Source organism: Pipra filicauda, unplaced genomic scaffold (assembly GCF_003945595.2).
Source record: "Pipra filicauda isolate LSUMZ 115617 unplaced genomic scaffold, ASM394559v2 scaffold168_size1973030_pilon, whole genome shotgun sequence".
NCBI classification, from domain to species: domain Eukaryota; kingdom Metazoa; phylum Chordata; class Aves; order Passeriformes; family Pipridae; genus Pipra; species Pipra filicauda.
The window spans coordinates 1,096,562-1,120,837 of NW_024104195.1; the positions used below are offsets into that span (position 1 = coordinate 1,096,562).

Below are 24,276 nucleotides of genomic sequence, written 5' to 3' on the forward strand. Positions count from 1 at the left end.
AAATTCCTCTACCAGACAAAAAGTGAGAGAAGCTGTGGAGGGCTGCATTCCCCACCTGTGGTTAATTTGGGTCAGCTGGTCTGGTTGTGTCCCCTTGGTTGTGGAGGAGGAATACTGAGACACAGTGCTGATGCTGTGCCAGCCCTGCTCAGCAGTAGCCAAAACAATGGTGTTACCAGTGGTAACAAAGGTGTTACCAACACCTTTCCAGCTCCCAGTGCAAAGTACAGCACTGGGAGGGCTTCTATGGAAAAATTAACTCCATCTCAGCCAGACCCAATACACTCCCCAAGAATGAATGCAACACATCAGGTTTTAATTCAGAAAACAGAGACAACAATAATCAACTGGGAAACTTTTTTATTTAAGCAACAAGGTAGAAGTAAAACCTAGTCTATCAAGCGGGGTTTTAAAACATTTTGCAGCAAAAATCAAACGGACAGTTGGAAAAGTAGTAGAATTTAGGAAAATTGTATCAAGTGAGAGTCTTCTCCAAACCTGCTTTCAAATTGTGTAAATAACTGCAAAACCAGCAACTAAGAAATGCTCAGTAATATGCCAGTATCCAGTGAAAACCAGTTTTAGTTAATTACAGTCATTCCCCAACACTCAAAATGCACACTAGGAATCATGCATCTCTGTCTCACCTACCTGGTAAGCTTGCACAGAAGTACACTACCAGCCTATATCAGAAAGAGGACAATTTTAGTATTAACATCTTCCAGGTAAAAGCAATAGTCTGCAGAACTACTGTGAAAAACTCCTGACACTGGTGAAGTGCTCGTCTTTGAGTTACACATTAACTTCCTTTGGTTTCAGGTCTCTTATCACAAGAGCTACAACATGCAGTGGGGACTGGCATGTAAAAATTTAGGAAATGAAGATCCCACTGCTTTCTGGGTTACCCACAGATGTAGTGGGCTTAGAGGTGGCTGATCATCCCCTTCTTAATCTATTTGAGTCTCTAGGAGACCCTCACAGATAATGTAGAGTAAACAATGTCTTGTTCACTCCGAGTCTGCATTAGAACTCTCATTATCACAGATGCACAAATAGCACAGTATCAACATTGGGCACATTCACGATCCCAGGTAAGTGTGATTTACTGATCTTTGTGACAGAATAAGGTACATAAATTGTCATTGATAAATATACTGATAAGAGAAAGCACAAGCAATGGTATTCCCACAAAATAAGCAATGGTATTTCCATGAAATAAGGGGGAGCAGAGGGGTACAGGCCACTGGTCATTCCAGGATACAAAGGGGGAGTCTACTCTGACTTCCTTCCCCCCTTAAGATTTTTTTTTTTCTTTGAGGTGGGGAAAAGACAACGTTCCAGTTGATGTCATCTCATGATAAGGTGCAGTTTGAGTGACTATACTCATACATGTAAAGCATGTACAGGTTTTACTTCATTAGCACATGCAGGGTGTTAAAAGTAATATGTATTTTCAAGTCAACGAAACAGAAGTTCAGCTTTTGGTCACTGGTTTGGCCAATCCTCTGGCTCAGTTCCCATTAGCTGCGTTGTTTTAAACAGGGCATGACCACAACACCTCTGTGCCGCTCCATCCCTTTTCCCACTCCTTTCTTAGGGCAGCACACCAAACTCTCTCAGTGTCCCTGCTCCCAATACATGTAGAGTTTGTTTCTGGTGAACTGCCAACACAGACACTTCTCTTTGCTCAGCTTTGTCTTTTAGCATTTCTCCCCAGGGACTGAAGAAAAATGTCAGCTTATGGCATCTGTACTCTAAAGCTACAGAAAATATATGTGAGGCCTCTACCATGGCCAGATGGCATTGTTCCTTGGGAAATTACAACAGCCAAAAACTACCTCTTCTGTTTGCAGTAGTGAGAGAATACACCCTCACAGGACATGAGGGTGTACATGCAAAGTGTCTTACCTGAAAAGATCTTTAAGAATGCACACTACTGGAAAAAGCACAATCCAAAAAAACCAAAACTAGTACTGGTGAAAACAAAACTGCTGTGGATAAAAGCCGACTGACCAGAAAGCACAGAATAGCCTACACAGATTCCAGGAGGCACAAAAATTTCACACCACTTTATCACAGAACAGTATCCATCCAATAGAATCACTTTAGCAAACCATTGGAGGTCTTCCAAGACCTCTCGACACAATCCTGATTACATTCTCTATGGGCTCCTGCCTAAGCAGGGAGCTTGGACCAGGTGACATTCAGTGATCCCTTCCAACCTTATCCATTTTCACAGAATGTGAAAATGAACAGCAAGTCCAAATCCCTTCTCACAGTTCCCATTAAATTTTTTATCCTGTTGACTTTCAGACTATGTTGTTAATATTGCTCTCATGCACACAACTGGACATGAAAAGCTGAAAGGGTCTGAGCAATCTATCCTAAAGGGGGGAAGACACAGCAAAAAGCAATGAGCACTTCTTCTAGCCATCTCCTCAGTGTTCATTTCTACTGCCTTGCATAGTCTCAAGCACACAATGCTTTTTGGACACTGAGACTTTTATTCACTCTGCAAATGAATAAACTCTGTCCGTAGATATTTCCCTCCTAAAGTTACTCCCAACTATCCTACAAGGGGATGTCTGTTACGCTTGTTATTCAGCAGGACTCACTGATTGTAGATCTTCAGCTGAACAACAAGGTGAGGGGTCTCACAGGATTTTTTTAACATTACTACTCCTGTAGCTGCACCAACAAGTGTGGGGTTTTCCAAACAACCTGGGAGGTATTTGGCCTAAGTAGCAAGTCACTTTACAAGGTTTCTCATAATGTTTAAAGAAGACCCTCTGTATCCTGAACCAAAATGGTTCCAATGGTTCATGTAGTGAAACAGTTGATAAAGCTTCAGGCGTTTCTCAAACCCTGCAGCTTTGGGAATTTTACTGTGATAAGCAGAATAAAAAGAACTGCTGAAGCCACCAAACATCCCAGCTATTGCAAGCTCATACTCTGAATGGCCGTAGAAAGAAGCTGGATCAAAGATAATTGGACCAGAATCATCCTCAGCTACGTTTCCTCCCCATAGATCTCCATGGAGGAGAGCAGGAACAATTTCTACATCACAGAACAAACTGGGTATTTTCAGCTGCAGAAGGAAAAAACAAGACATATAAATACATTTTAAAGTGAATGATTGTAGAGTTTTATCTGCATAAACAGCACAGGACAAGTAAACAAAGACACTGAGCAAATCCAGAGGATTACTATTTTTCATAAAGTCAGCAGCAAAAGAATAGCCATCCAAACCCTTTTTAGCAAAAAATTAAATATTTAAAACTGTATTTGGTGCTGGAATATTGACCAGGTTTAAGAACAACCACTATCACCACTTCATCATTAGAAGGCTCATGGATTTCTCACCAACCCTGAGGAATTTCCACAAAGTAGTACCCAAGGAGCTAATACTGCAGTCACTTAATTAGATGCAAACAGTAAATGAACAGACAATGTGCTTATGTACATTTCTCATCATGAACATGTTACAGGGAATGAGAAATATGAACTCCATCTAGTATTTCCCAAACAGTAAGGCAAGGTGTTATCTGTCACTCTGGAATTCACTTTGGAATACTAGCATAGGGTGATGTAGCAAAAGCCCTTACACCTTAAAATAAAGGACCTCTTAAGACCTAAAAACTGGAGTTTCTTAACAGAACCAGGGCCAAACCAAAAAACAGCAACTTTGTTTTAAGAAAATAAAATCTGAATAACTGATACCCAGCTATCACTATAACGAGAACTGAGAGAATTGCTCCTACCTGAAGTTGTGCCCAAAGTTCTCTTGCTTCCCTGTCTCCTGAATTCTTTTCGATCATGTCCATCTGGGGCTGGATTCTTTGTTTGGCAAAGAAGGTCACCCAGTCACTCTGCCAGTCATTCACCTGAAGGACAGGACTGACATGTCAGTTCTACACCACATGAAAGGCTTATTTTCTTCATTTTCAAATAAACATTTTAAGGATTATTTGGTACCTTTGTGCTGGTACCAAATACAACAGTAAATGCTACCATTTAACTGGACATTATCTTAAAACATTAAATTAGGGGAGTAAAGTTTTCTTTAGTGATTAAAACCCAAGAAATGGAAGAGCTATGAATGTCCAGTGCAGTAAGAAGTGCTATCCAAAGCACTTTCCTTAGAAGACTGGAAAATGTTTTTTCTTTTCACTGTTCCACAAAAAATAATTTATTATGATAATTTTGACCCTTTCTGTCATTGAAGAGAAAAAAAGATAAACTTAAAAAAAGATAAACTTAAAATGATAAACTTCTGATGATGTGCAACCTACCTGTGGAAGATAGCCACAGCAGGTAATTGTATGAAAGCCAAACTGATCCACAAACTGGACTTCCGTTTGCCCTTGCCCCTTACCTTTCAAACCAAAAACAAAAATTCAACACTAATGACAAAATATTAAGCAGCCACAATGGAAATGAACCTTAAAAACTATACAAAAGTACAATGCTGCTTCTACTGAGAATAAAAAAAAAATTGCTCTTTTTTTTACAATGGTTGTTGCTGTTGTTTTTTAAGTTTAAAGCTCAATGTAAAGCAGCCATATTCTACTTTTCATAATCACATTTTGAGGTATTGTATCTCCTGTGATGTCATGTCCTCCTAGAAACTGTGGTTTGGACTCCTGAGAGTGCCAAGTTGAGTGTGTGTTTTGCTCACAGAGATCCAAACAGAGCAAACAAAAGCAAAAAGAAGCCCTCCTACCTGGGTGCTTCATCCAACTCATACTATCTTTAGTGGAAGGAGACAAACTTGTCCTGAAGCGGCAAAAGCTATTTCAACTCTTCTGCAGATTATTATTAATTAGGTTAAATTTGCAAACAGTACTGTACCAACTGTGCTCTCTTCCTTCTTCAGCTTCTCTGCAAGTTGCCGGTTATGAAGGTGAAGATCAGCCAGTTGTGTTCCAAGAAGAGCTGAATGTCTATGAAACAAAAATATTCTTAGCAACACTGACACACGAACGAATTCACATCTTGATAACCAAGGAATTACTTCAAAAGATTTATCAAGTAAGTAAAAGAAGTCTGCACCTCTAACAAAATAATTTTTTACAAGATTCCAGTTAAAAATGCCTCCTTTTTCTATCAATATTGCACACAGTCAAAATGTACTTATGTGGTTGTTTCTGATGTGACTGTTAAAAAAAATGAGGAACTATCAATTCTAATTTCTGTGCGATATCACTCCAGAAGAACTTCCAGTAAGATATCTGTGAGAAAGCACAACATGTTATGCCTTTTTTTTTTATGACAAAAAGTCTTTGGAAATAGAGCCAAACAAGGCTCTCTTCTCTGTATCTTTGTCTCTAGCTTCTTTTCTCTAAAAGGTCTAGAAAATGTGGCAGTCAAGTAGGCCTTGTTTATTATCTACTTTTAATAAGAGCTCATCCTCTACACATTGCAAAAAAGTCTTGCAGCAATTACAAACAACTCTTACAGCCAGTTGCCTCCCACATTAATAACAGTACATTCCTTTTCCTGTCTTTGATGTTTCTCTACTTTCCCTGTTCTCAAGGCACTGTCACTTAAGGAAAATTTATTTCTTCATTTTGTTCCTGTTAACACAGGTGGTAATTATCCCCATATATCTGCACGACAAAGGAAGAGTTTGCAATCCAAAACAAGATCTTTGCCCTTTCTCTGGGGGCTCACTGAGGGTTCTTCATGAATTAGAAACTCTCCCAGGGAGCAGAATGAGGGATGACTTTAAACTGGCTGCAGAAGTTCTGAGAATGAGGTGAGAAACTGGTCATGACCACCTCCCTAATGAAATCAGACACATGGATTCAACATATAAGTGCTTGTCAGAGAGAAGGGTCGAAAGTTTGAAACTATCAAAATGAAAGTAAGAGTTCTAAAACTATTGAAATTAATTCATTTGGGGAAGTGCTTCTGCATACTCAAGGCAAGCAACAAAGCACTGGCTCTTATATCAAAGGCAAGTACACAGAACAGGTGATCAGGTCATTTTCCTTACTATAAAAAGGAAGCTTACTTTTATCACTAATTACCCTAAACAAACAAATCCAAAATTAACCAAAACTCAGACTCATTTCTTGATGTATGGCCAATTTTCTAGGTGAGGCATTATGAGGTATTTTATACAGTTCTCTGCTGTATAACTTTCTGTATGTCTCCTGACTTGCTCTGTAAAAATTTAAACAAGTTTCCCCTCTGAAAACAAGTGACATAACTGTCATAACAACCAAAATTTCTGGTTAAAGGAGGCAAAGATAACACTGTGTTTTACCTGTTTAAGCCTCTCATTTCCAAATGTTCCATCACAAACGCAGTGCTGCCCCCAGGCAGGTCTATAACTTTGATGGGTTTAGGCACTTTTATCGCCCGCGTTTTCAGGAGGGCTTCCAAACTTGCCATTTCTCCCTCAAACATTCTTCTGGCCTGCCAGACATTAGAGAAAAGCATCAGTCTCCACGAAAATCAGTCACTGGTAAACCAGGCACTTTCACAAAACAGCACTTTCACAAAACCAATCAAGGCTGTAAAAGTTAAATGCTTCTACTTTAGAAGAGTCAGGCAGACATTGCAGAAGAGCATGTGGGAAATCTAACAAATGTGGTTGAAAATAAAAGTAGGAACTATAATAAATAAAACAGAAGCCACAACAAATAAAACAGAATGCTACCCCTTTAGTACTGATACATGAAACACTGCCAAAGGACAATTTGCAACAGACATCAAATAAAAATTCCAAAGTCTACAGGACATCATAGAAATGACAGAACAGTTTGGGTCTGAATGGACCTTAAATTTCATCTTGTTTCACTCCCTGCCATGGGCAGGGACACCTTCCACTGGACCAGGTTGCTCTAAGATGCATCCAATCTGGCCTTGAACACTTCCAGGGATGGAGCAGCCACAGCTTCTCTGGGCAACTTGTGCCAGGGCCTCACCACCCTCACAGAGAAGAATTTCTTCCCAGCATTCCATCCCAACCTATTTTTTGTCAATTTGAACCCATTCCCCCTTGTCCTGTCACTGCCTGCTCTTGTAAAAAAGACATCTTTCCTGTCTGCCCCTTCAGGTGCTGGAAGACCACAATTAGGTCTCCCCCCAGCCTTCTCTTTCCCAGGCTGGATAATCCCAGTTCTCTCAGCCTTTCCTCATAGGAGAGGTGCTCCATCTCTCTGACCGTCTCTGTAGCCCTCTTTTTGACTCACGAGTGAAGAACTGCTGAGCTACTGAGCCATGAGTTAGCTCTGTTCAGACGAAATCAGTTAATACTGTATCTCTGTCTAAAGCATCATACTAGGTTAAAGCCTGCTGCTAAAATACAGTAAAAACTGCTGATGCACAGCTGCTGCTGTACACACAGCACAGCATTTACAATAGACTTGAGCAAAGTTCACTTTCATCAGCGCTCAGGATCCACACACAGGCAAAAGCACTGAAAAGGAAACAGCTGGATAGAAAATAAACCGAGATCTTTTTTTCCCCAAGCGTGATCTTGCAGCTAGCTGGCTGCTGTGTATTTAGCTAGTTAAATACACAATTATCAAAGGCATAGGAAGGACCCATTCAAAATACCTATCTGTATTTCAAACAACCGATGCTACCAATTCAAGCTCTTTTCTGTAAAGCTGGATAACCTTCCTATATTATCCCATGTTACCGCCTCTGTGCATCCATCTAGCTCCCCAATATGAACAGAAAACATAGAGAAATTTGGAAAAAATATAGTGGCATACATACTTCCAAACACATTTGTTTGCTATGAAAGGCAAACACAAGGTCTGACTTCTGTTCTGCCATTGAAACTTTTTACTTGATAGACACAACTATAAGGTATCTTTAAAGGAAATTCCACCTGAGCTCTGCTTTTCCTGCTGTAGAGCTATGTTGCATTGTACTTACGTCTATCAAATGCTGACATCTACCTTCAACAGCAGGCAGTTCCAGGTATTGAAAGCAGAAAATCTTGAGGAATTGTGGCAAAATATCACTTACTGAGAAGAGCTCCTTCTCACACGCAGGGAATTAATTAGTGGTTTACTTACAACCACGAAAGGTGCAGACAATTTTACACCTGCCGGTTTGCCTTAGACACTATTACAGCACTCGCAGACACAGTTACACCACTGTCGCCCCCCCACAAATGACAACAACATGTCAGTACTGCATGCCCTGGACGAACAACACTGATACCACAACACAATCCCACCACAGAAATCATTTAGGTTGGAAAACACCTCCAAGATCATTGAGTCCAACCTTTGACCCATCATCACTTTGTAAACCAACCCAGAGCACTGATGCCACATCACCGTTTCTCAAACACCTCCAGGGATGGGGACTCCAACCCCTCTCTGGGCACCCCCTTCCAATGCTTAACAACCCTTTCCATGATGAAATTCCTCCTGATGGCGAGCCTGAACCTCCTTTGCCACAGCTTGACGCCGTTTCCCCTTTTCCTAACCTTGTTCCCTAAGAGCAGAGCCCGAACCCGCCCTGGCTCCACCCTCCTCTCAGTGAGTTGCAGACAGCGAGAAGGTGCCCCCCCCAGCCTCTTTTTCTCCGGGTTGAGCCACCCCAGCTCCCTCAGCCGCTCCTGGTGCTCCAGACCCTTCCCCAGCTCAGTTCCCTTCCTGGTCACGCTCCAGCCCTTCAATGTCTTTCTTGTCCTGAGGGGCCCAGAACTGCCCCCAGCACTCGAGGTGTGGCCCCAGCAGTGCCCAACACAGGAACAGTCACTGCCCCGGTCCTGCTGCCACACTAGTGCTGACCCGAGCCAGGAATGCTACTTCCGACAGCGCCGCCTGCCCACCTCCCTCGCTCCCGCTCCCCCCACCACACCTCCGCCTGGGGGTTGCTCTTGACGAACACCCGGCCGCGGTCCGTGTCGTAGCTCTGGCCCTGGCTGATACAGCCGCCGCCGGTGTGCCCGGTGGGCCGCAGCAGCACCGTGCCGAGCTCCCGCCTCAGCGCGTCCTCCATGGCGCCCGCGGGGTCGCTGCGGCTGCGCGGGGAGCTGAGCGGGGCACGGGGCGGGCATGGGGGCGGGAGGAGGTGGCTCAGGGCTTTCGCTCCTCCTGGCCCGCAGATTCAGTTTTGTTCTTACTATTTTCACAGAATCACGGAATATACCGAGTTGCAAGGGACCCACAAGGGTCGAGTCCAACCCTCAGACCTGCACAGGACCATCCCCAAGAGTCACACCGTGTGCCCCGGAGTATCAGCCAAACGCTGCTTGAGCTCTGTCAGCCTTGGTGCTGTGACCACTGCCCCGGTGAGCCTGTTCAGTGCCCGACCGCCCTCTGGGGGAAGAACTTTTTCCTAATATCCAACCTAAACCTCTCCTGACACAATTTCAGGCCGTTCCTTCTGGTTTGAGTTCTGTCTCTGGTCCCTACAGAGCAGAGATAAATGCCTGCCCCTTCTACCACTTAAAGTGAAGAGTTTGCATTAACGAGAGAGGACAGAAAACAGCCTTGAAGTATTTCAATTTCCTACACTATTTTTAATTCAAATATGCACAACTTCACAGTAAAGGTACCGTGTCTTGAGTATCTACTGATAAGTTTATTTCAATGTAAAAACCTAAGTCCTGAAGAAAGGAAAAGACAAGAAAAAAGCAGCTTCAAATATGATATAAGCAACAGGAACAACAAAAGTAGTTAACAATACTGAAACCTAATGCACAAGTTTGATATGCTACAGTTCAGTAACAACATACATAATCTTAACTTTCAAATAAACAAGCTATAGTTCCTAGACGTGTCCTGGCTGACACAGCTGGTGCCAGAACTCCACCTGCTGTTTTGTCAAATCCGATATTAGTCTCTTAATGTGAGACATCTTATTGTGCAGATACTGGCATCTGTTCTTCAGAGTAGCTGGGGCTAGACTGCAAAGGAAAAATAAGAAAATCTGGGCATGCAAACATGTCCTTTCCGTTAAAATAGCCTTGAGCCAGGCTTAGTGGTTACCACCTCCTACAGACTGTTTTTTCTTCTCATACTCTGTTAAGACCTTTCTTAAGAAGCATCTTCAAGGAAAGAATAAACAAGCATAAAGCCAATATGAAGAACATTTCACTATTAACAGAAAATACAAACAGATGTACACCATTAAAAATATGCTGTTTGACTCAAGATTCTGTGAGCCTTCACTGTCCTGCTTTGCAAAAATAAACACCAAGCCCCCATATCACCCAAGATCTGCAAGTAAACCTGTCAACTAGCAACAAAATCAGTACCTGGTCCAATACTCCCTTTGGCACATGCCTCATGCTGCCATGCATCCACGAACGGCTCAGACAAGTGCAGTCTGAGGGCTGGACAACTTTTTTTGGCTGGGTTTTGCGAAAAAATCAGTGCCAGCCCACACAGCACCTCAGCAAGTATGCCAGTCACTTGAGAGGATTTACAATAATACTCCTTCGCAAAATACCCGAGTTCTGATATTGAAGATGTGGAATTTGCACATATCCCTATCAGATATGGATATGTGTCCATATCAGAACCGTCCGTGCTGAACACCCAACGCACATCAGGGCATCTCTGCGCGGCCATTGTGACCTCGCTGATGAGAGGGGCTCTGCAAAGTTCTGGCGTCACAAAGGGGGTCCCCGGCTCCCCAATAAAAGCGGGTGAGCCGCACGCCCCGCACACCACCATGGCCCGCTACCGCCGGCGCTCCCGCAGGAGCCGCAGCCGAAGCCGCAGCCGTCGCCGCTCCCGCCGCCGGGGCGCGCGGAGAAGGCGGCGGGCTGGATCCCGCCGCTCGAGATACCGCCGGCGCCGCCGGGGCGGCAGGAGGCGCAGACGCCGCTGAGCGGGCACCGGGCAGCGCGGACCAGGCCCCGTACGGACACACGGCGGGCCTGACAATAAATTAGCACGGCAAACGTCACATGGGTGTGCTTGTCTCTGCTTCGCCCCCCTCATAGCGCCTCACGCCTCAGGGCTCCCCTGTGGGTCGCGCTGCTCGGAACTCGCGCCCGCATTCCACGTGTTCCATCTGCTGCTGCTGCTGTGTTTCCAGCTCCGCTGTTCGACAACAGCACTCCCAAACTCTGTCCGTCCCCGTTTTTCTGTGCCCTGTTCATGTCCATCCCAAAGCTGAATCAAGAAGGAATGTGAATTGCAGACCTTTTCAGAGGTCCCCTACCTCTGATATTCGTGCTGTATAGGAATATATTTGCATCAGTTAATCAAATTTATTTACATCAAATGGTGAATTTTTTTACATAACTATTCCTTATTTGCACAAATTCATCAAGTGATGAGTTTCTTACATAAATGATGCCCCTTATTTACATAAATTCATCTTCACAGCTGGCAAAGCTTCAGTCTGTCACCAGCAATTTTCTGCCGTGGACATGGTCCTGGGGCTCCCGGGCCCGTGGCTGTATCCCCCAGCACGTGGGCCGGTGAGGCGGCCTCTTGCTGGGCGGAGGGCAATCCTGCGGGCTGGGGACCCTCCTCTGGGGGGGTGCTGGGACGCCCCGGGCAAGCGGTTCCTGCCCCGTCTGAGAGCGGAGGGGCCGCGGCTGCTGCCCTGGGCAGAGGGACCCGCCCCCTCTGCCTGCTGCTCCTGCTCTGCGGAGTCAGGCACAGCTCGGGGGCAGCTGGGACTGCCAGGAGGGGTGGCCGCCGATGTATCGGCTTCCTCCACTTTGGAGCCTGCGGGGCTGCTGGTGGGAGTCCCCTCCTGGGAGCAGCGGGACTTGGGGCTGCTGGAGCTTCTGGTGCTGCTGGACCTGCATCTAGAGCCGGCCACAGGGCCGTTGTTCTCGTCCCTGGCAGCAGCAGAGCCCAGCAATCGCTGTGCCTCCTCGCTGCACCGTCCCACGATGACACTGCTGACGCTGTGGATCAGTGGCCAGCCACCACTGGTCCCAGTATATTCCCTCCAGCCTCTGGCGCAGGCAGGGCCACACGCGGTCCAGGAGATGCTGCTGTCGACGGAACAGTCCTGCCCACACCTCGGGCAGGATGCCGTCCCTGGGCTGTGGCCCTGCAGTCCCCTGCCCAGCTGGGGACAGTGTTCCGGGTGGGGGAGGTGGAGTGGGCACCACAGGGTGATGGGGGCTGTTTCCGGGCAGGTGGGAGGGAGCTCTCCCTGCTCAACTCCTGGTCTCCGGTAACTCCTCGGGGGCTGTGATGGCCATCTCTATATAATCATGTTCTTCATGGCCAGGAAACCTGACAGTCTTTACTGTCCTGCTGCAGAGTGGGCACGCTGGATTTCTCCTTGTCCACCGCGGGATGCAAACCCTGCAGAACTTGTGGTGACAGGGAAGAGAGGCAGCCACGTCATTTTGATGTCCTGGCACATGGGGCAGCCCCACTGTGTCTCCGTGGCCATTCTGTGCTCTGCGTGGGGCTGGAGAGAGCTGAGGACCAGGAGCTGCTCCCCCTCGCCGGCACGCTCGGCAGGAGTCAAGGCTTGGACCAGCCTGGCCCAGGCTCTGCTGGTGCCCAAACATGAGCAGCGAGGGACGTGGCATCGCAGTTTGACCAGCAATGTCAAAATGGGAGGTTCCCCCCTGCAGGTGCTGGAGCTGGAGCTGGAGGAACTGGAGCTGGCTCTGGCCACAGGGCCGTTGTTCTCGTCCCTGACTGCACCAGAGCGCAGCAGCCTCTGGGCCTCCTCACTGCACTGGCCAACAATGATGTTGTGGGGTTTTTTTCCCACTTGTTTTCCAGTAAGCTGACAGTTGACTGAAACTCTACATTTTCCACCAGAAGTTTTAAAGTCTGCCTGCTGGAGATAAAACCCTGTCAGGCACTTCTTGCAGACTAGTTTACTGAAACACATGGATCCGGCATCAATGATTTCGTTGTGGTTCATCAAACTCTGCCTTTCCATGGAAAGTCTAAAAGCTACATAACCTGGCCTCTGGAGTTCTGGGTTGAACTACGCGGTCAGCTCCTCTCCATCTCAGCTGCAGAATTTATTTCTTCTAAAGCTGTAGAAGTGGCACAGGCTCAAAATGACATTGGAAAGCTCAACAGAAATGCACAATGAACACTGGATTTCTTATCACAGGAACACACCCAGTAAGGCAGAGTTCAGTCTGGGTGTTGTCTTGTTTTAGAGACTGGACTCGCAAATTAGAAATCGCGTTTAGCCTGGAGGCCTCTTTAGAGTGTGCAGCTGCCTCTTGGAAGTGCAGGTGTGCTTGCAGAGACGGGTGCTTTAGGATGGTCTTTCCACATCTACCCTGGACATACGCACAATGCCCACAAGCCTTGGGATTGCTTTGGAAGTATTTGTGCTTGAATCCTTCTTTGAGCATCCTTCTTCAGGAGCCAGTACGAAAATTCTGAACAGCTGGAGAAAGACAAGTCTGTACTGTGGTTCAAGACTTGAGGAAACAAAATGGAGAAATGAAATGTCTTTTTCCCCCTCTCCCATTTCTCGCCCTCCCCCCCCCCTCCCCCCCCCGTTTTCTGCCCTTTTCTCCGATCACGCTCTCCTCTTTTCAGTCACGTTTCTTGCCCTTCCTTTTCCCCTCATATTTCTTGCCCTTTCCCCCTCACAGTTCAGTCCCTTTTTTCACTCGTTTCCCTCCCCTTTTTCACTCACTTTTCCTGCCTTTTCCCTCCTCACGTTTCCCACCCTTTCCTCCTCACATTTCTCACTTTTCCCCCTCATGTTTCCTGCCCTTGTCCCATCATGTTTTCTGCCCTTTTCTCCCCTCACGTTTCTGTGCTTTTTCCAGTCACAGTTTTCACACTTTCCCCCTCATGTTTTCCACCTGTTTCCCCTCCCGTTTCTCATGTTTCCCCCTCATGTTTCCCCCCCTTTCCCCCTCACATTTCCCTCCTTTTATCACCTCCCGTTTCTCACACTTTCTCCATCACATTTCCTGCCCTTTCCCCCTCACATTTCCTGCATTTTTTCACCCTCTCAGTGTCTGTTTCTCTTTAGTGGTGTTTGGCCTTCTCTTCTTTTTATTTTTTTTCCTGCAATGCCCTACTCAAGTAATGCTTCCTTGAGCAGCAGCCTGAAAAGCCCTAGCCTGTGAGTCTGTGTGTTGCTGAACAGAAGGTCGTGCTGAACCAGAAGAATCTCATTAGGGAAAAACAAACCAGAGTGGACTTCCTGGTGGAATTTTGGTGTTTGGGGTTTTTGTTTGTTTGTTTGTTTGTTTTTTCCCCAAACTCTACATAGTCTTCTTAGTGTTCTAAAACAAATAGGTAGCCTTAGGCATACATATCTCAGAGAAGCACCCACTGCACAATGGACTTCAAGCAGATCCCATCTCCTTCTTAAGAATCACCTCAGAGTCACTATGACTCCTGTCTGAAAGAAACCTGCCCTGATGGCTCTTTAGGTTAAAGGAAGTCCATCGGGACAAGAAGTGCTTTTGGCCCTTTGTTGGCTCCATATAACTTTAAAAGGTGCAAACCACGGAGTTTCTTCCCATTTTCACCTATTTGGACTGACTTGACATCCGATGAAAGCACTGAGAGCCGAGGTTACAAACTGGCTCCTGGATCTCTGCGTGTAGAGACCAAAGATGCAAAACTGGATCGATCAGCCCGTTGTTCATTACTGTCCATCTAAACAGGGGGCTGAAAGTGGGGGCTCCGCCTGCCCTCTGCTGCTCCGGGGCCAGGGCTGGGGAGGGAGAGACCAGGGATGGCCCTGGGAGGCGCCTCCAGCTCCAGGCACCATCTTGTGTGTGGCTGCAGTCCCGGCTGCCATCTTGTGCAGTCTCTTGTGCCTCCAGGGGTGGGCGCCGGTCTTTTTCTCTCCCACACTGGGATTTGGAAACGGTTCTTTTTTCCTGTTTCTTCCTTGTACATGCCCAAGTCGTTGTCTTGCTCATTTTACTCTAAGAATGGAAATAAGAGGGCTCAGATAAGCATCCATCCAAATGTTCTCTGACTACTGCAGCTTCAGCCAGCAGTCACCTGCCTCTGCTTTGCTCCTCCAGCATTCTCTCTACCACAGCAACACACATCATTCAGCTTTCAAAGCTTTCCACAGGATGTCGTCCTCTGCCATTTCCTGTTCATTAGGATCTGGTTCCTGCCTCCAAACACCCCACGAGGCTGGCTTCTCTATGCGAGCTCCTAGGCACACACTTCTGTGCTTTCTTTTCATTTGGAGAGGACCGGCCGAACATTACAAGATAAGGATAATTCTCCACGTGTGATTAGTACAGGTTTATGTATTTTCTGTAGCCTTTTACAACCACAGTTTGGAAGTGCATTTTACAAAACTGTACGCGCTACAGAGCGTTTCAAAGACAGCTCTTTCAAATTTTCCTTTTCTTTCCTAAATAAAGGCAGATACCTGGTTTACAAAATCACATTTCCTAAGCTGAGTCCAAACTACAGACCTTCTGCTGGTGTCTGTCCATGCCCAGATCAAATCCAGGCTTTCTCTGCATGAGCGTGCCACTGGGAGCTATCATTTCACAGCTGTTCCGTGTCTTTTGTGGAAGGAGTGGGTGATATCAGTCCAGTTCCTAGTCAAGGCTTCCGTATCTCAGAATCTCCTGCCTTAATTAGCACTAACTGGCATCCTTCTTGGAAGCATCAGGAGAAAGGCCAAGCATGAAGAATGAAGTAGTCTCTCTCTCCTGGAGGTGAACCCCCCAGGACACACACAAGGCACCAGGCTTAATGGTATGAGGGCTGAATATGAAGTTTATTCTTATTAGATTAACTAAAGGCTATTCTCATCCTTAAAATACACCAAAAAAATAGCACAAGTGTGTAGTGGCCAGAAAACAACAGGAAAAGGGAAATGGGAGCAGAGTGGGAGCAGGCTGTGTGCTCAGGAGCTGATCTGCCCTGTCAGGCACCAGCCTAGAACTGGGCCTTGCCCGCAGCCCAGGTGAAATGGCCCCGGGCAGGTGGAAATTCAGAGCTCAAAACCAGGTGATGCCAGCTGAGGAGAATGGGTGGGAGCAAATTTGGGTCACAGGGGGAGCAAAATGCTGTTACATTTTCTTGGAACGGGTGTGGGAAGACGGGCACATGGCACCACCCTTTGCACACCCCGGGAAAGGGGGACACTGTGGAGATGTGGGGACAGAGCCACTGCATGGACTTGGAGTGGTTTTGGGGGGGTTGGCAACCAAAGTCCTGCTCCTGAGTGGGGTGCAGGGATACGGAGGTCATCAGAGATGCAGGGCACAATGAGGGACATGGGGGACAGGAGGCCATAATGGGCTGGGCTAGATCTGCACAAGAGTGACTGGCAGTGAAGGCATTTCCTTGCTAGCTGCAGTCACTGTACTTCCCACTTTACATCTGCAAGAACAATCGCCCTACAGGCTTGGCCCAACATCACTGTGATGATCAGTCAGCCTCCACCCTCTCTGGCTGGAACCTCGGCCGGGGGCAGCAGTCAGCAGTGTTTATGCAGGTTTGTCCGCTTTTTCTGCTGTGAATCCAGGAAGCGATTTGCTTTTTCAGGGCAAGAGCAGAAGCTCTGGCCCAAGCAGACTGATCGGTGAATATCCATCTGTAAGCTTTAATCTCACCGCACACACAAGTATCCACAGCTACGGTTAAAGGAAGCAGACAGATACGATATTCACGGGCGACAATGGGAGCCCTTTCTTCCCCATCACGCATGCAGTTTGCACTTTTCTTTCGCTGGAAAGGCAAGCTGTTGCAATGGCATAGTTATCCCAAAGTCCATACAACAGTGCACCAAAGCATTAGACCCTTCATTCTTCGGTACCTTCTTACTGATGCTGGCTAATTAGGTTCTACTGAATTCCAACCAGGGATCACCCCCATAATATCAGGGGGCTGTTCTTCCTTTGAGTAATAATGGCTCAGCTGTCTCTTGAGGACAATATTGCTGACTGAAGGCCAGTCTCTCCCATATCCCTTGTAGAAGGAGTTTACCTTCGATCCCCAAATTTTGCATGCATGCAAAAAGACCACCAGCAAACCAACAAAAAAATCCGCAACAGAAACTTTCAGGAGGACCAAGGCATAAAAGCAGATTCTGCTTATCAAACCCAGAGCAATTGCATTAAAATGTCTATGAATCTTTCTTTGGCATTTTCTTAATTATGGCTGTAGAGTCATTTTTGAGAGATGAATATGCCCCCCCTAATAAGCCCAGATTACACAGTGACAGGAGCAATTAGTCATCCATACAGTATTCCAGGAATTGTGTAGCATTTTATTCAGATAACTGGGCCCTGGACATTGCAAGTGGCTTCTGATTTACGTTTCACCACTTCTTTTCCACATTCTGAGCCAAGAGTGTCCCAGACGGCCAGGGGAGTGGGGCTGTGCAGGGAGGAGAAAAGGCTCCATGTGCCTGCGCAGCAGGGGGAAGGCGCTGCTGCCCATCTGTGAGTGAGGGAGTGGGACAGGCACAGGGAACTGGGTGCTGTGTCCGTGGTTCGGTCTGCACATGCCATAAGGGTGCAGCTCCTGTGCCTGCACAGGGTGCTTGGAGGAGGGTGAGGAGGGTGCCGCTCTGGGGAGTAAGAGCTCCAAGCTGGGGTTGGTTTGTACCCTCAAGGGTGTCGGATCCCTTGCTTTGTTTAAGTTTCTTGATAAATTTTAGCCATATGGGCCAAACTGAAAGTCCATGAGAGGAAAGGAAAGAAAAATTGAAAGCTTTTAGGGCAGGGTTTTTGTTTTTTCTGGCGGAGGATGGAGATGATGCATGAAAGCCGTAACACTCCTTCCAGCAACTTCCAAGGTCTGATAGCATTGAGGGGTACAAGGGTCAGTTAAAACGGGGCTAATTAGGACTAGGATTTTAATCCAGACGATAAGATATAGGTTATTCACGGGTTATAGGTTATAAGATATAGGTTATTCATTTTCTGCTTCTTTCCTTGTCAAGGTCTGGTATGACATGTATTTCCACTGCTCAGTACCTGAGGGGTTGCAACCCACAGTGGAGCAGAGGTCTTCTTGGTGGCAAATACAGGGGTCAATCCAGTCTTGCCCTTGATTTTTTTGTACAGATTATTTTTTAAAGGTTAACTTCAGAGGGTTACTTCCCTGTGCCACTGTCCACTCTGTGGGAGGAGGCTCCACTGGTCCCTTAACCCGGGATGCGTGTGACCACCCTTTTCTGCACTGCAGACTGCTGTCTCAGTTGTTAAGAGTACTTGGAAGGGACCTTCCCATGCCAGTGTTAAGGTTTCATCTTTCTGTGGGAAATGGGCAAAAAGAAGAAGAACAATACCGGAGATGGATCACAGTTTTGAAAGAATCGACAGAGGAAGAAGACCTTATTTAAGACCACGGACTTTACTTACAAACAAGGGACTTTATGAATTAAGTTAGAGTTTAACGTTAAAATAGGGTTGTCATGTTGTATTTCATAGTGTTTGTAAAGATTCTACCCTCTCTTATCCCTTTTTACTTGTTAATTCCCTTATAAGGTTCTTACTCCTCCCCTCTTGTCCATATACAATTGTAACCCCTCCCACGATCACCTATTTTATGCAAGCTCCTCCTCCTCTTATCTATTATATTCATAATGTTCCAGAAAGTTCTCCTCCTTCCCCTATATAAGGGGGAAGCCATCTTAATAAAGAGTTCACTCCTGTTCCACCTACAACCCTTTGAGTGAATTTCCCCATTTCCCTTAGCCGGGCTGTGTTACCTTTCCAAGATATTACTAGAACCCAATCTCCTGGCTTTACCTGATGTGTGTTAAAGTCCAGGGGTGAAGGTTTGGGGCAACAACCCTTTTCTTCTAAGCTTTGCAAGAGAGAATGCAATCGCCTGCAAGTAATTTTTGAGAGACAGGTAATTTGTTTCAGGAACTGGCAACCCTTCCTCCCTTCCCAGAGAAGGTAGGCCAAACAGCATTTCATAAGGAGTATCCTTCCTTGGAGCAGTTGTAATTCACAGTAGTGCTAAAGGCAAACATTTAGCCCTAGTTTCAATTATTAATGAATATCTAGTTTCAATTATTAATTTAGTAATACGGGTTTTAAGAGTATCATTCATCCTCTCAACACGTCCTGAACTTTGAGCATGCCAGGAAGTATGAAAACTCCAAGTGATGTCCAATGCAGCACACACAGCCTGTAAAATTTTTGAAGTGAAGTGAGTCCCTTTATCAGATCACTCTGTATCTGGGAATGATTTGTTCTAATTGAATTTTAGCCACATTTGAGGTTGTAGAGGTTGCAGTAGGAAAAGCCTCTACCCAGTGAGTAAGATGATCAGCTATAGCCAGGAGGTATTTCCATCTCTGCACCGTGGAGAATTCAGTATAATCTACCTGTATACTTTGAACAGGTGTAGCGGTTAGGTGCCGCGGTCCGGGGTTGGCGTTGCGACGACGACAGCAATAAAGGGCTCTTTACAAGGTGGAAGGTCTGAGGCTATTGCAAGTTTATTGAAGGAGGGTGCCTGCTTTTATAGGGTTCAGGGGGAAGGTACTGGAAAGATAGGTGGAGCATGGGATTGACAGGTGAGAGAACAAAACAGAGGACAAGCCAGTGAAGGTAGGAGGGAAAATGAAACAACCGGGGACCAATAACAAGTCACTCCACACTGCAGCAAATCCTAGCCAATCAGAGGGAGGAACAGGGGAACAAGGGGTGAACAAGTCTGAACATGTCTGGGCAATAGGAATGAATGGGGTACATCAGTGTATGCATGCATTAACAGTTTTATAAACATTCTAAAGTCCTTGAAGTCAACTCAGCAATGTCGTCTCAACTTCCATAAACTTCTCTCCACTTTTGGAACCTTTCCCACTCTGATTTCTCTTCCTCCGCTGTTAGATACGGTTCTTCCTCCACTAGGGGCTTTTCTCATCACTTTCTTATGTACCCTTGGGCAAACCAAACCTCGTTCAGTCACTTGTTTTGCTAGTGAACATACTCCTACCCAGCCATAGGTTCTTAGAAATGGGTCACGTAATGCTTGGGTTCCCCAGGGTGTTTCTTGGTGTAACTTAATTAATATTTCTCTAGTAATTGCTTTGTTCAGTATTTGCCTTCCGTCTGGTAAAAACCACCTGCCTTCCTGGGTTTTCACACCTCCCATTTTTTGTAAGAGTTCTTCTTCTTCCTTCATAAACAATGGAAGTTTTACATTCCCTGTTTTGCTGCTACGTATCAAGGCCAGCATTTTGGTTTCTTCCTCCCTTGCAGCCTCCTTAGCTAGTTTATCAGCCAAATGATTTTCCCTTATTTCCAGAGTCTCTCCTTTCTGATGTCCCATTACAGGGACTACAGAAACAGTCTCAGGTAGATCAAGAGCTTCCAAAACTTCCAGGACTACCTGCTCATGTACTGATTCCTTCCCTCTAGAGGAAATTAATGCCTGTTCCTTCCATATTTTCCCAAAAGCGTGTACTACTCCAAAAACACACTTAGAATCGGCAGAAATTGTTCCTCTCTCTCCTCTAAGTAACTCCAAGGCTCACTTTAATGCATATAATTCACATGTCTGGGCCGACCAGCTGTTGGGCTCCCCAGTGGCATAACCATTATGTCGCTTCCCATTTATACATCGGGACGACCTGTCACTACAAATTCTCTTTCCATCAACTAAGGGGGTTTCCTGTAAATCCTCTCTGACTCTAGTTTGGTATTCTAGAATGTCTAGTTTGGTATTCTAGAATGTCTAGACAGTCATGTTCAGGGATTTCTGATTCTGCCCTCCCACACAGGAACTGAGAGGGATTTACCTTCTTATCTCTAGCTAATACTAAGTTGTCCTTTTTCATTAAAATGGTCTCATATTTCAGGGCTCTTAAGTCTGTCAACCACCTCCCAGACTTCTGACTCAGACTGTTCTAATTGCACGTGGAGTGGACACAATTAAAGCACCTCCAAAAGTTAATTTTCTGCTTTCTTCCACTAGTAAGGCTGTAGCAGCTACTGCCTGGACACAGGTCAGCCATCCCCGCAATACCGGGTCTAACATTTTCAAAAGGTAAGCTATGGGTCTTTTCTGGCCTCCCCATATCCGAGTCAAGACTCCTTAAGCCATTCCTTCTTCCACATTGATATACAAGTGGAAGAGTTTCTCCAAGAAGGGGAGTGCCAGAACAGGTGCTTGGATCAGTTTCTCCTTTATATCCTCAAACTGTTGCTGCTGATCTCTAGTCCACTGAAGTTTTTCTCCCTCTTCTTGTAATTTTTCATATAGGAACTTAGCATGCTGGGTAAAGTTCTCCATCCATAATCGACAATATCCAAGCAAGCCGAAGAACTTTCTTGTTTCTCATTTGGTTCTAGGAAGGTGCATGGCAACAATGCCAGAAATGCATTCTGGGGTTATCCTCTTTCACCCTTCACTTGTTAAATGCCGGAGATATTTTACTTCTTTTTCCACAAACTGTAATTTAGTGTTAGAGACCCTTAGTCCTTTCCCTCCCAGGAAGTTTAATGACCGGACAGTGGCATCGCAAACTTCTTCTTTTCCCTCCCCTGATACCAGTAAATCATCTACATATTTTAGTAACCTAACCCCTGGGGGTGTTCTGAATTCCTCAAGAACTTTTTCTAGGATTTGTCCAAACAATCTGGAGACTCTGTAAACCCCTGGCGTAAGGAAGTCCAGCTGCTTCCTTCCTGCTGCTTCCTTCCTGTGATAGGATTTTCTTCTCAAAAGCAAATATATCCCTACTGTTCTCTGCTAAAAGACAGGCCCAGAAGGCATCTTTAAGGTCCACTACACTAAACACACATGATTGTGGGGGATTTTACTCAATAGGGTATAAGGATTTGGGACAGCTAGATGACATACCTGGATGAGCTTATTCAAGTCTCTTAAATCTTGAAGTAATCTGTAAGTCTCATCTGACTTTCTGATTGGTAAAATAGGAGTATTGTAGGGAGACATGCAAGGTTCCAACAACTCATCTCTCAAGAATCTTTCGATTGCCAGTTGTAACCATCATAGCTGAAGCTACTTTTTTTCTGGTCCTTTCTTTTCTTGAATACTTAAGCTGCCACTTGCTGACATTCCCTCTCACCCCAGCCCCCTTTCTGCCTCCGGAAGGCTTTGAACAGAAAGGCCACTGGAAGTTCAGCTCTGCACATGCTGAACTGGCAGAAACGTGTCCCGCGTGTCACTCTTGGCACAGGTGAAGACAAAGCTTTGGAGTGGTCTGGGTCCCAAGGGATGCACTCACAGCATAGGGTCCCGGTTGTGAGAGGCCCGATCCCCAGCGGAGCACTCCCGAGTGGGGTCCAGGGGGCTCTCCCGAGCCAGGGACAGCCCGGGCGAGCAGAGACGCGGGCCCGGGCACACCCTGAGTGAGTCGCTGCCGGCGCAAAGGGACACCAGGGACCATTGACACCCTCATCTGATGGGAGCTTGCTGTGCTTTATTGGCAGAGCCAGGCCCGCGTCAGGGCCGCGCTCTGGTTGCTCTGGCTCTGTAAGGCCGAGGCCCTGAGCTCGGCTCAGCGGCGTCTGCGCCTCCTGCCGCCCCGGCGGCGCCGGCGGTATCTCGAGCGGCGGGATCCAGCCCGCCGCCTCCTCCGCGCACCCCGACGGCGGGAGCGGCGGCGGCTCCGGCTGCGGCTCCTGCGGGAACGCCGGCGGTAGCGGGCCATGGTGGTTCTGGCTGAGGGCTGGGGGCGGCTGCCCGGCTTTTATAGGAGAGCCGCGCAAGAGCCCTTTGTGACACCAGCACTTATTAGAGCCAACATCACCAGCGAGGTCATAATGAGGGCCACACCCAGACCCTGCAGAATCCATGGCACCTGAATCCAGAGGATAATTCTTTCAGTCTGAAGGAACATTTCTTTAAAGACATTCAGAAGGTTGGCCTGCTTACAGTGAAATAGATGGAGTTTGGAGATAATACTTTCTAGGTAAGTTCAGGCTGTAGGACTGGGATCAGGCACATTGCAGATGGCTGGTGCTGGGTGCATTCTGAGAGGATGCTGATTTTCTCTAAGGATGACCCAGCATTTCACATTACAAGCCAGAAACATCTATTTGTCCTAGTTCTTTCTTTAGAGGGAAGAGAGACCTTCATTTCCCTGAAGTTTTCCGAAATGGCTCTTGTCCCTCCCCTACAGGGATTCTGCAGGGTCTGGGTGTGGCCCTCATTATGACCTCGCTGGTGATGTTGGCTCTAATAAGTGCTGGTGTCACAAAGGGCTCTTGCGCGGCTCTCCTATAAAAGCCGGGCAGCCGCCCCCAGCCCTCAGCCAGAACCACCATGGCCCGCTACCGCCGGCGCTCCCGCAGGAGCCGCAGCCGGAGCCGCAGCCGCCGCCGCTCCCGCCGTCGGGGTGCGCGGAGGAGGCGGCGGGCTGGATCCCGCCGCTCGAGATACCGCCGGCGCCGCCGGGGCGGCAGGAGGCGCAGACGCCGCTGAGCCGAGCTCAGGGCCTCGGCCTTACAGAGCCAGAGCAACCAGAGCGCGGCCCTGACGCGGGCCTGGCTCTGCCAATAAAGCACAGCAAGCTCCATCAGATGAGGGTGTCAATGGTCCCTGGTGTCCCTTTGCGCCGGCAGCGACTCACTCAGGGTGTGCCCGGGCCCGCGTCTCTGCTCGCCCGGGCTGTCCCTGGCTCGGGAGAGCCCCCTGGACCCCACTCGGGAGTGCTCCGCTGGGGATCGGGCCTCTCACAACCGGGACCCTATGCTGTGCGTGCATCCCTTGGGACCCAGACCACTCCAAAGCTTTGTCTTCACCTGTGCCAAGAGTGACACGCGGGACACGTTTCTGCCAGTTCAGCATGTGCAGAGCTGAACTTCCAGTGGCCTTTCTGTTCAAAGCCTTCCGGAGGCAGAAAGGGGGCTGGGGTGAGAGGGAATGTCAGCAAGTGGCAGCTTAAGTATTCAAGAAAAGAAAGGACCAGAAAAAAAGTAGCTTCAGCTATGATGGTTACAACTGGCAATCGAAAGATTCTTGAGAGATGAGTTGTTGGAACCTTGCATGTCTCCCTACAATACTCCTATTTTACCAATCAGAAAGTCAGATGAGACTTACAGATTACTTCAAGATTTAAGAGACTTGAATAAGCTCATCCAGGTATGTCATCTAGCTGTCCCAAATCCTTATACCCTATTGAGTAAAATCCCCCACAATCATGTGTGTTTAGTGTAGTGGACCTTAAAGATGCCTTCTGGGCCTGTCTTTTAGCAGAGAACAGTAGGGATATATTTGCTTTTGAGAAGAAAATCCTATCACAGGAAGGAAGCAGCAGGAAGGAAGCAGCTGGACTTCCTTACGCCAGGGGTTTACAGAGTCTCCAGATTGTTTGGACAAATCCTAGAAAAAGTTCTTGAGGAATTCAGAACACCCCCAGGGGTTAGGTTACTAAAATATGTAGATGATTTACTGGTATCAGGGG

General features: G+C 46.9%; 2 protein-coding genes, 1 long non-coding RNA gene and 1 pseudogene across 4 annotated transcripts; 1 reads left to right on the forward strand and 3 right to left on the reverse strand.

The window, feature by feature from the left end:
• Positions 1–342: 342 nt before the first annotated feature.
• LOC113983436 (ketosamine-3-kinase-like) lies at positions 343–10,522 on the reverse strand. 2 transcript variants are annotated; one of them, XM_027712545.2, is made up of 6 exons: positions 10,238–10,522; positions 6,272–6,423; positions 4,852–4,943; positions 4,293–4,375; positions 3,762–3,884; positions 343–3,088 (listed from the first exon to the last, which is right to left on the reverse strand). In XM_027712545.2, exons 1-6 carry the CDS (start codon positions 10,280–10,282, stop codon positions 2,750–2,752), a joined length of 834 nt encoding a protein of 277 aa, XP_027568346.1. In that variant the 5' UTR covers positions 10,283–10,522; the 3' UTR covers positions 343–2,749. The 2 variants fall into 2 exon arrangements, with proteins under 2 accessions (XP_027568346.1, XP_027568345.1); XM_027712544.2 differs by lacking the exon at positions 10,238–10,522 and adding an exon at positions 8,836–8,992.
• A 412-nt stretch (positions 10,523–10,934) lies between these two features.
• LOC113983435 lies at positions 10,935–12,481 on the reverse strand (annotated as a pseudogene).
• A 6,834-nt stretch (positions 12,482–19,315) lies between these two features.
• LOC120322913 (E3 ubiquitin-protein ligase DTX1-like) lies at positions 19,316–22,681 on the reverse strand. The gene is made up of 2 exons (XM_039379465.1): positions 21,708–22,681; positions 19,316–21,596 (listed from the first exon to the last, which is right to left on the reverse strand). Exon 1 carries the CDS (start codon positions 22,664–22,666, stop codon positions 21,905–21,907), a length of 762 nt encoding a protein of 253 aa, XP_039235399.1. The 5' UTR covers positions 22,667–22,681; the 3' UTR covers positions 19,316–21,596; positions 21,708–21,904.
• On the forward strand, positions 22,658–23,387 carry LOC120322914. The gene is made up of 2 exons (XR_005562878.1): positions 22,658–22,782; positions 22,993–23,387. It is a non-coding gene; the product is annotated as an uncharacterized LOC120322914 (long non-coding RNA).
• Positions 23,388–24,276: the final 889 nt, after the last annotated feature.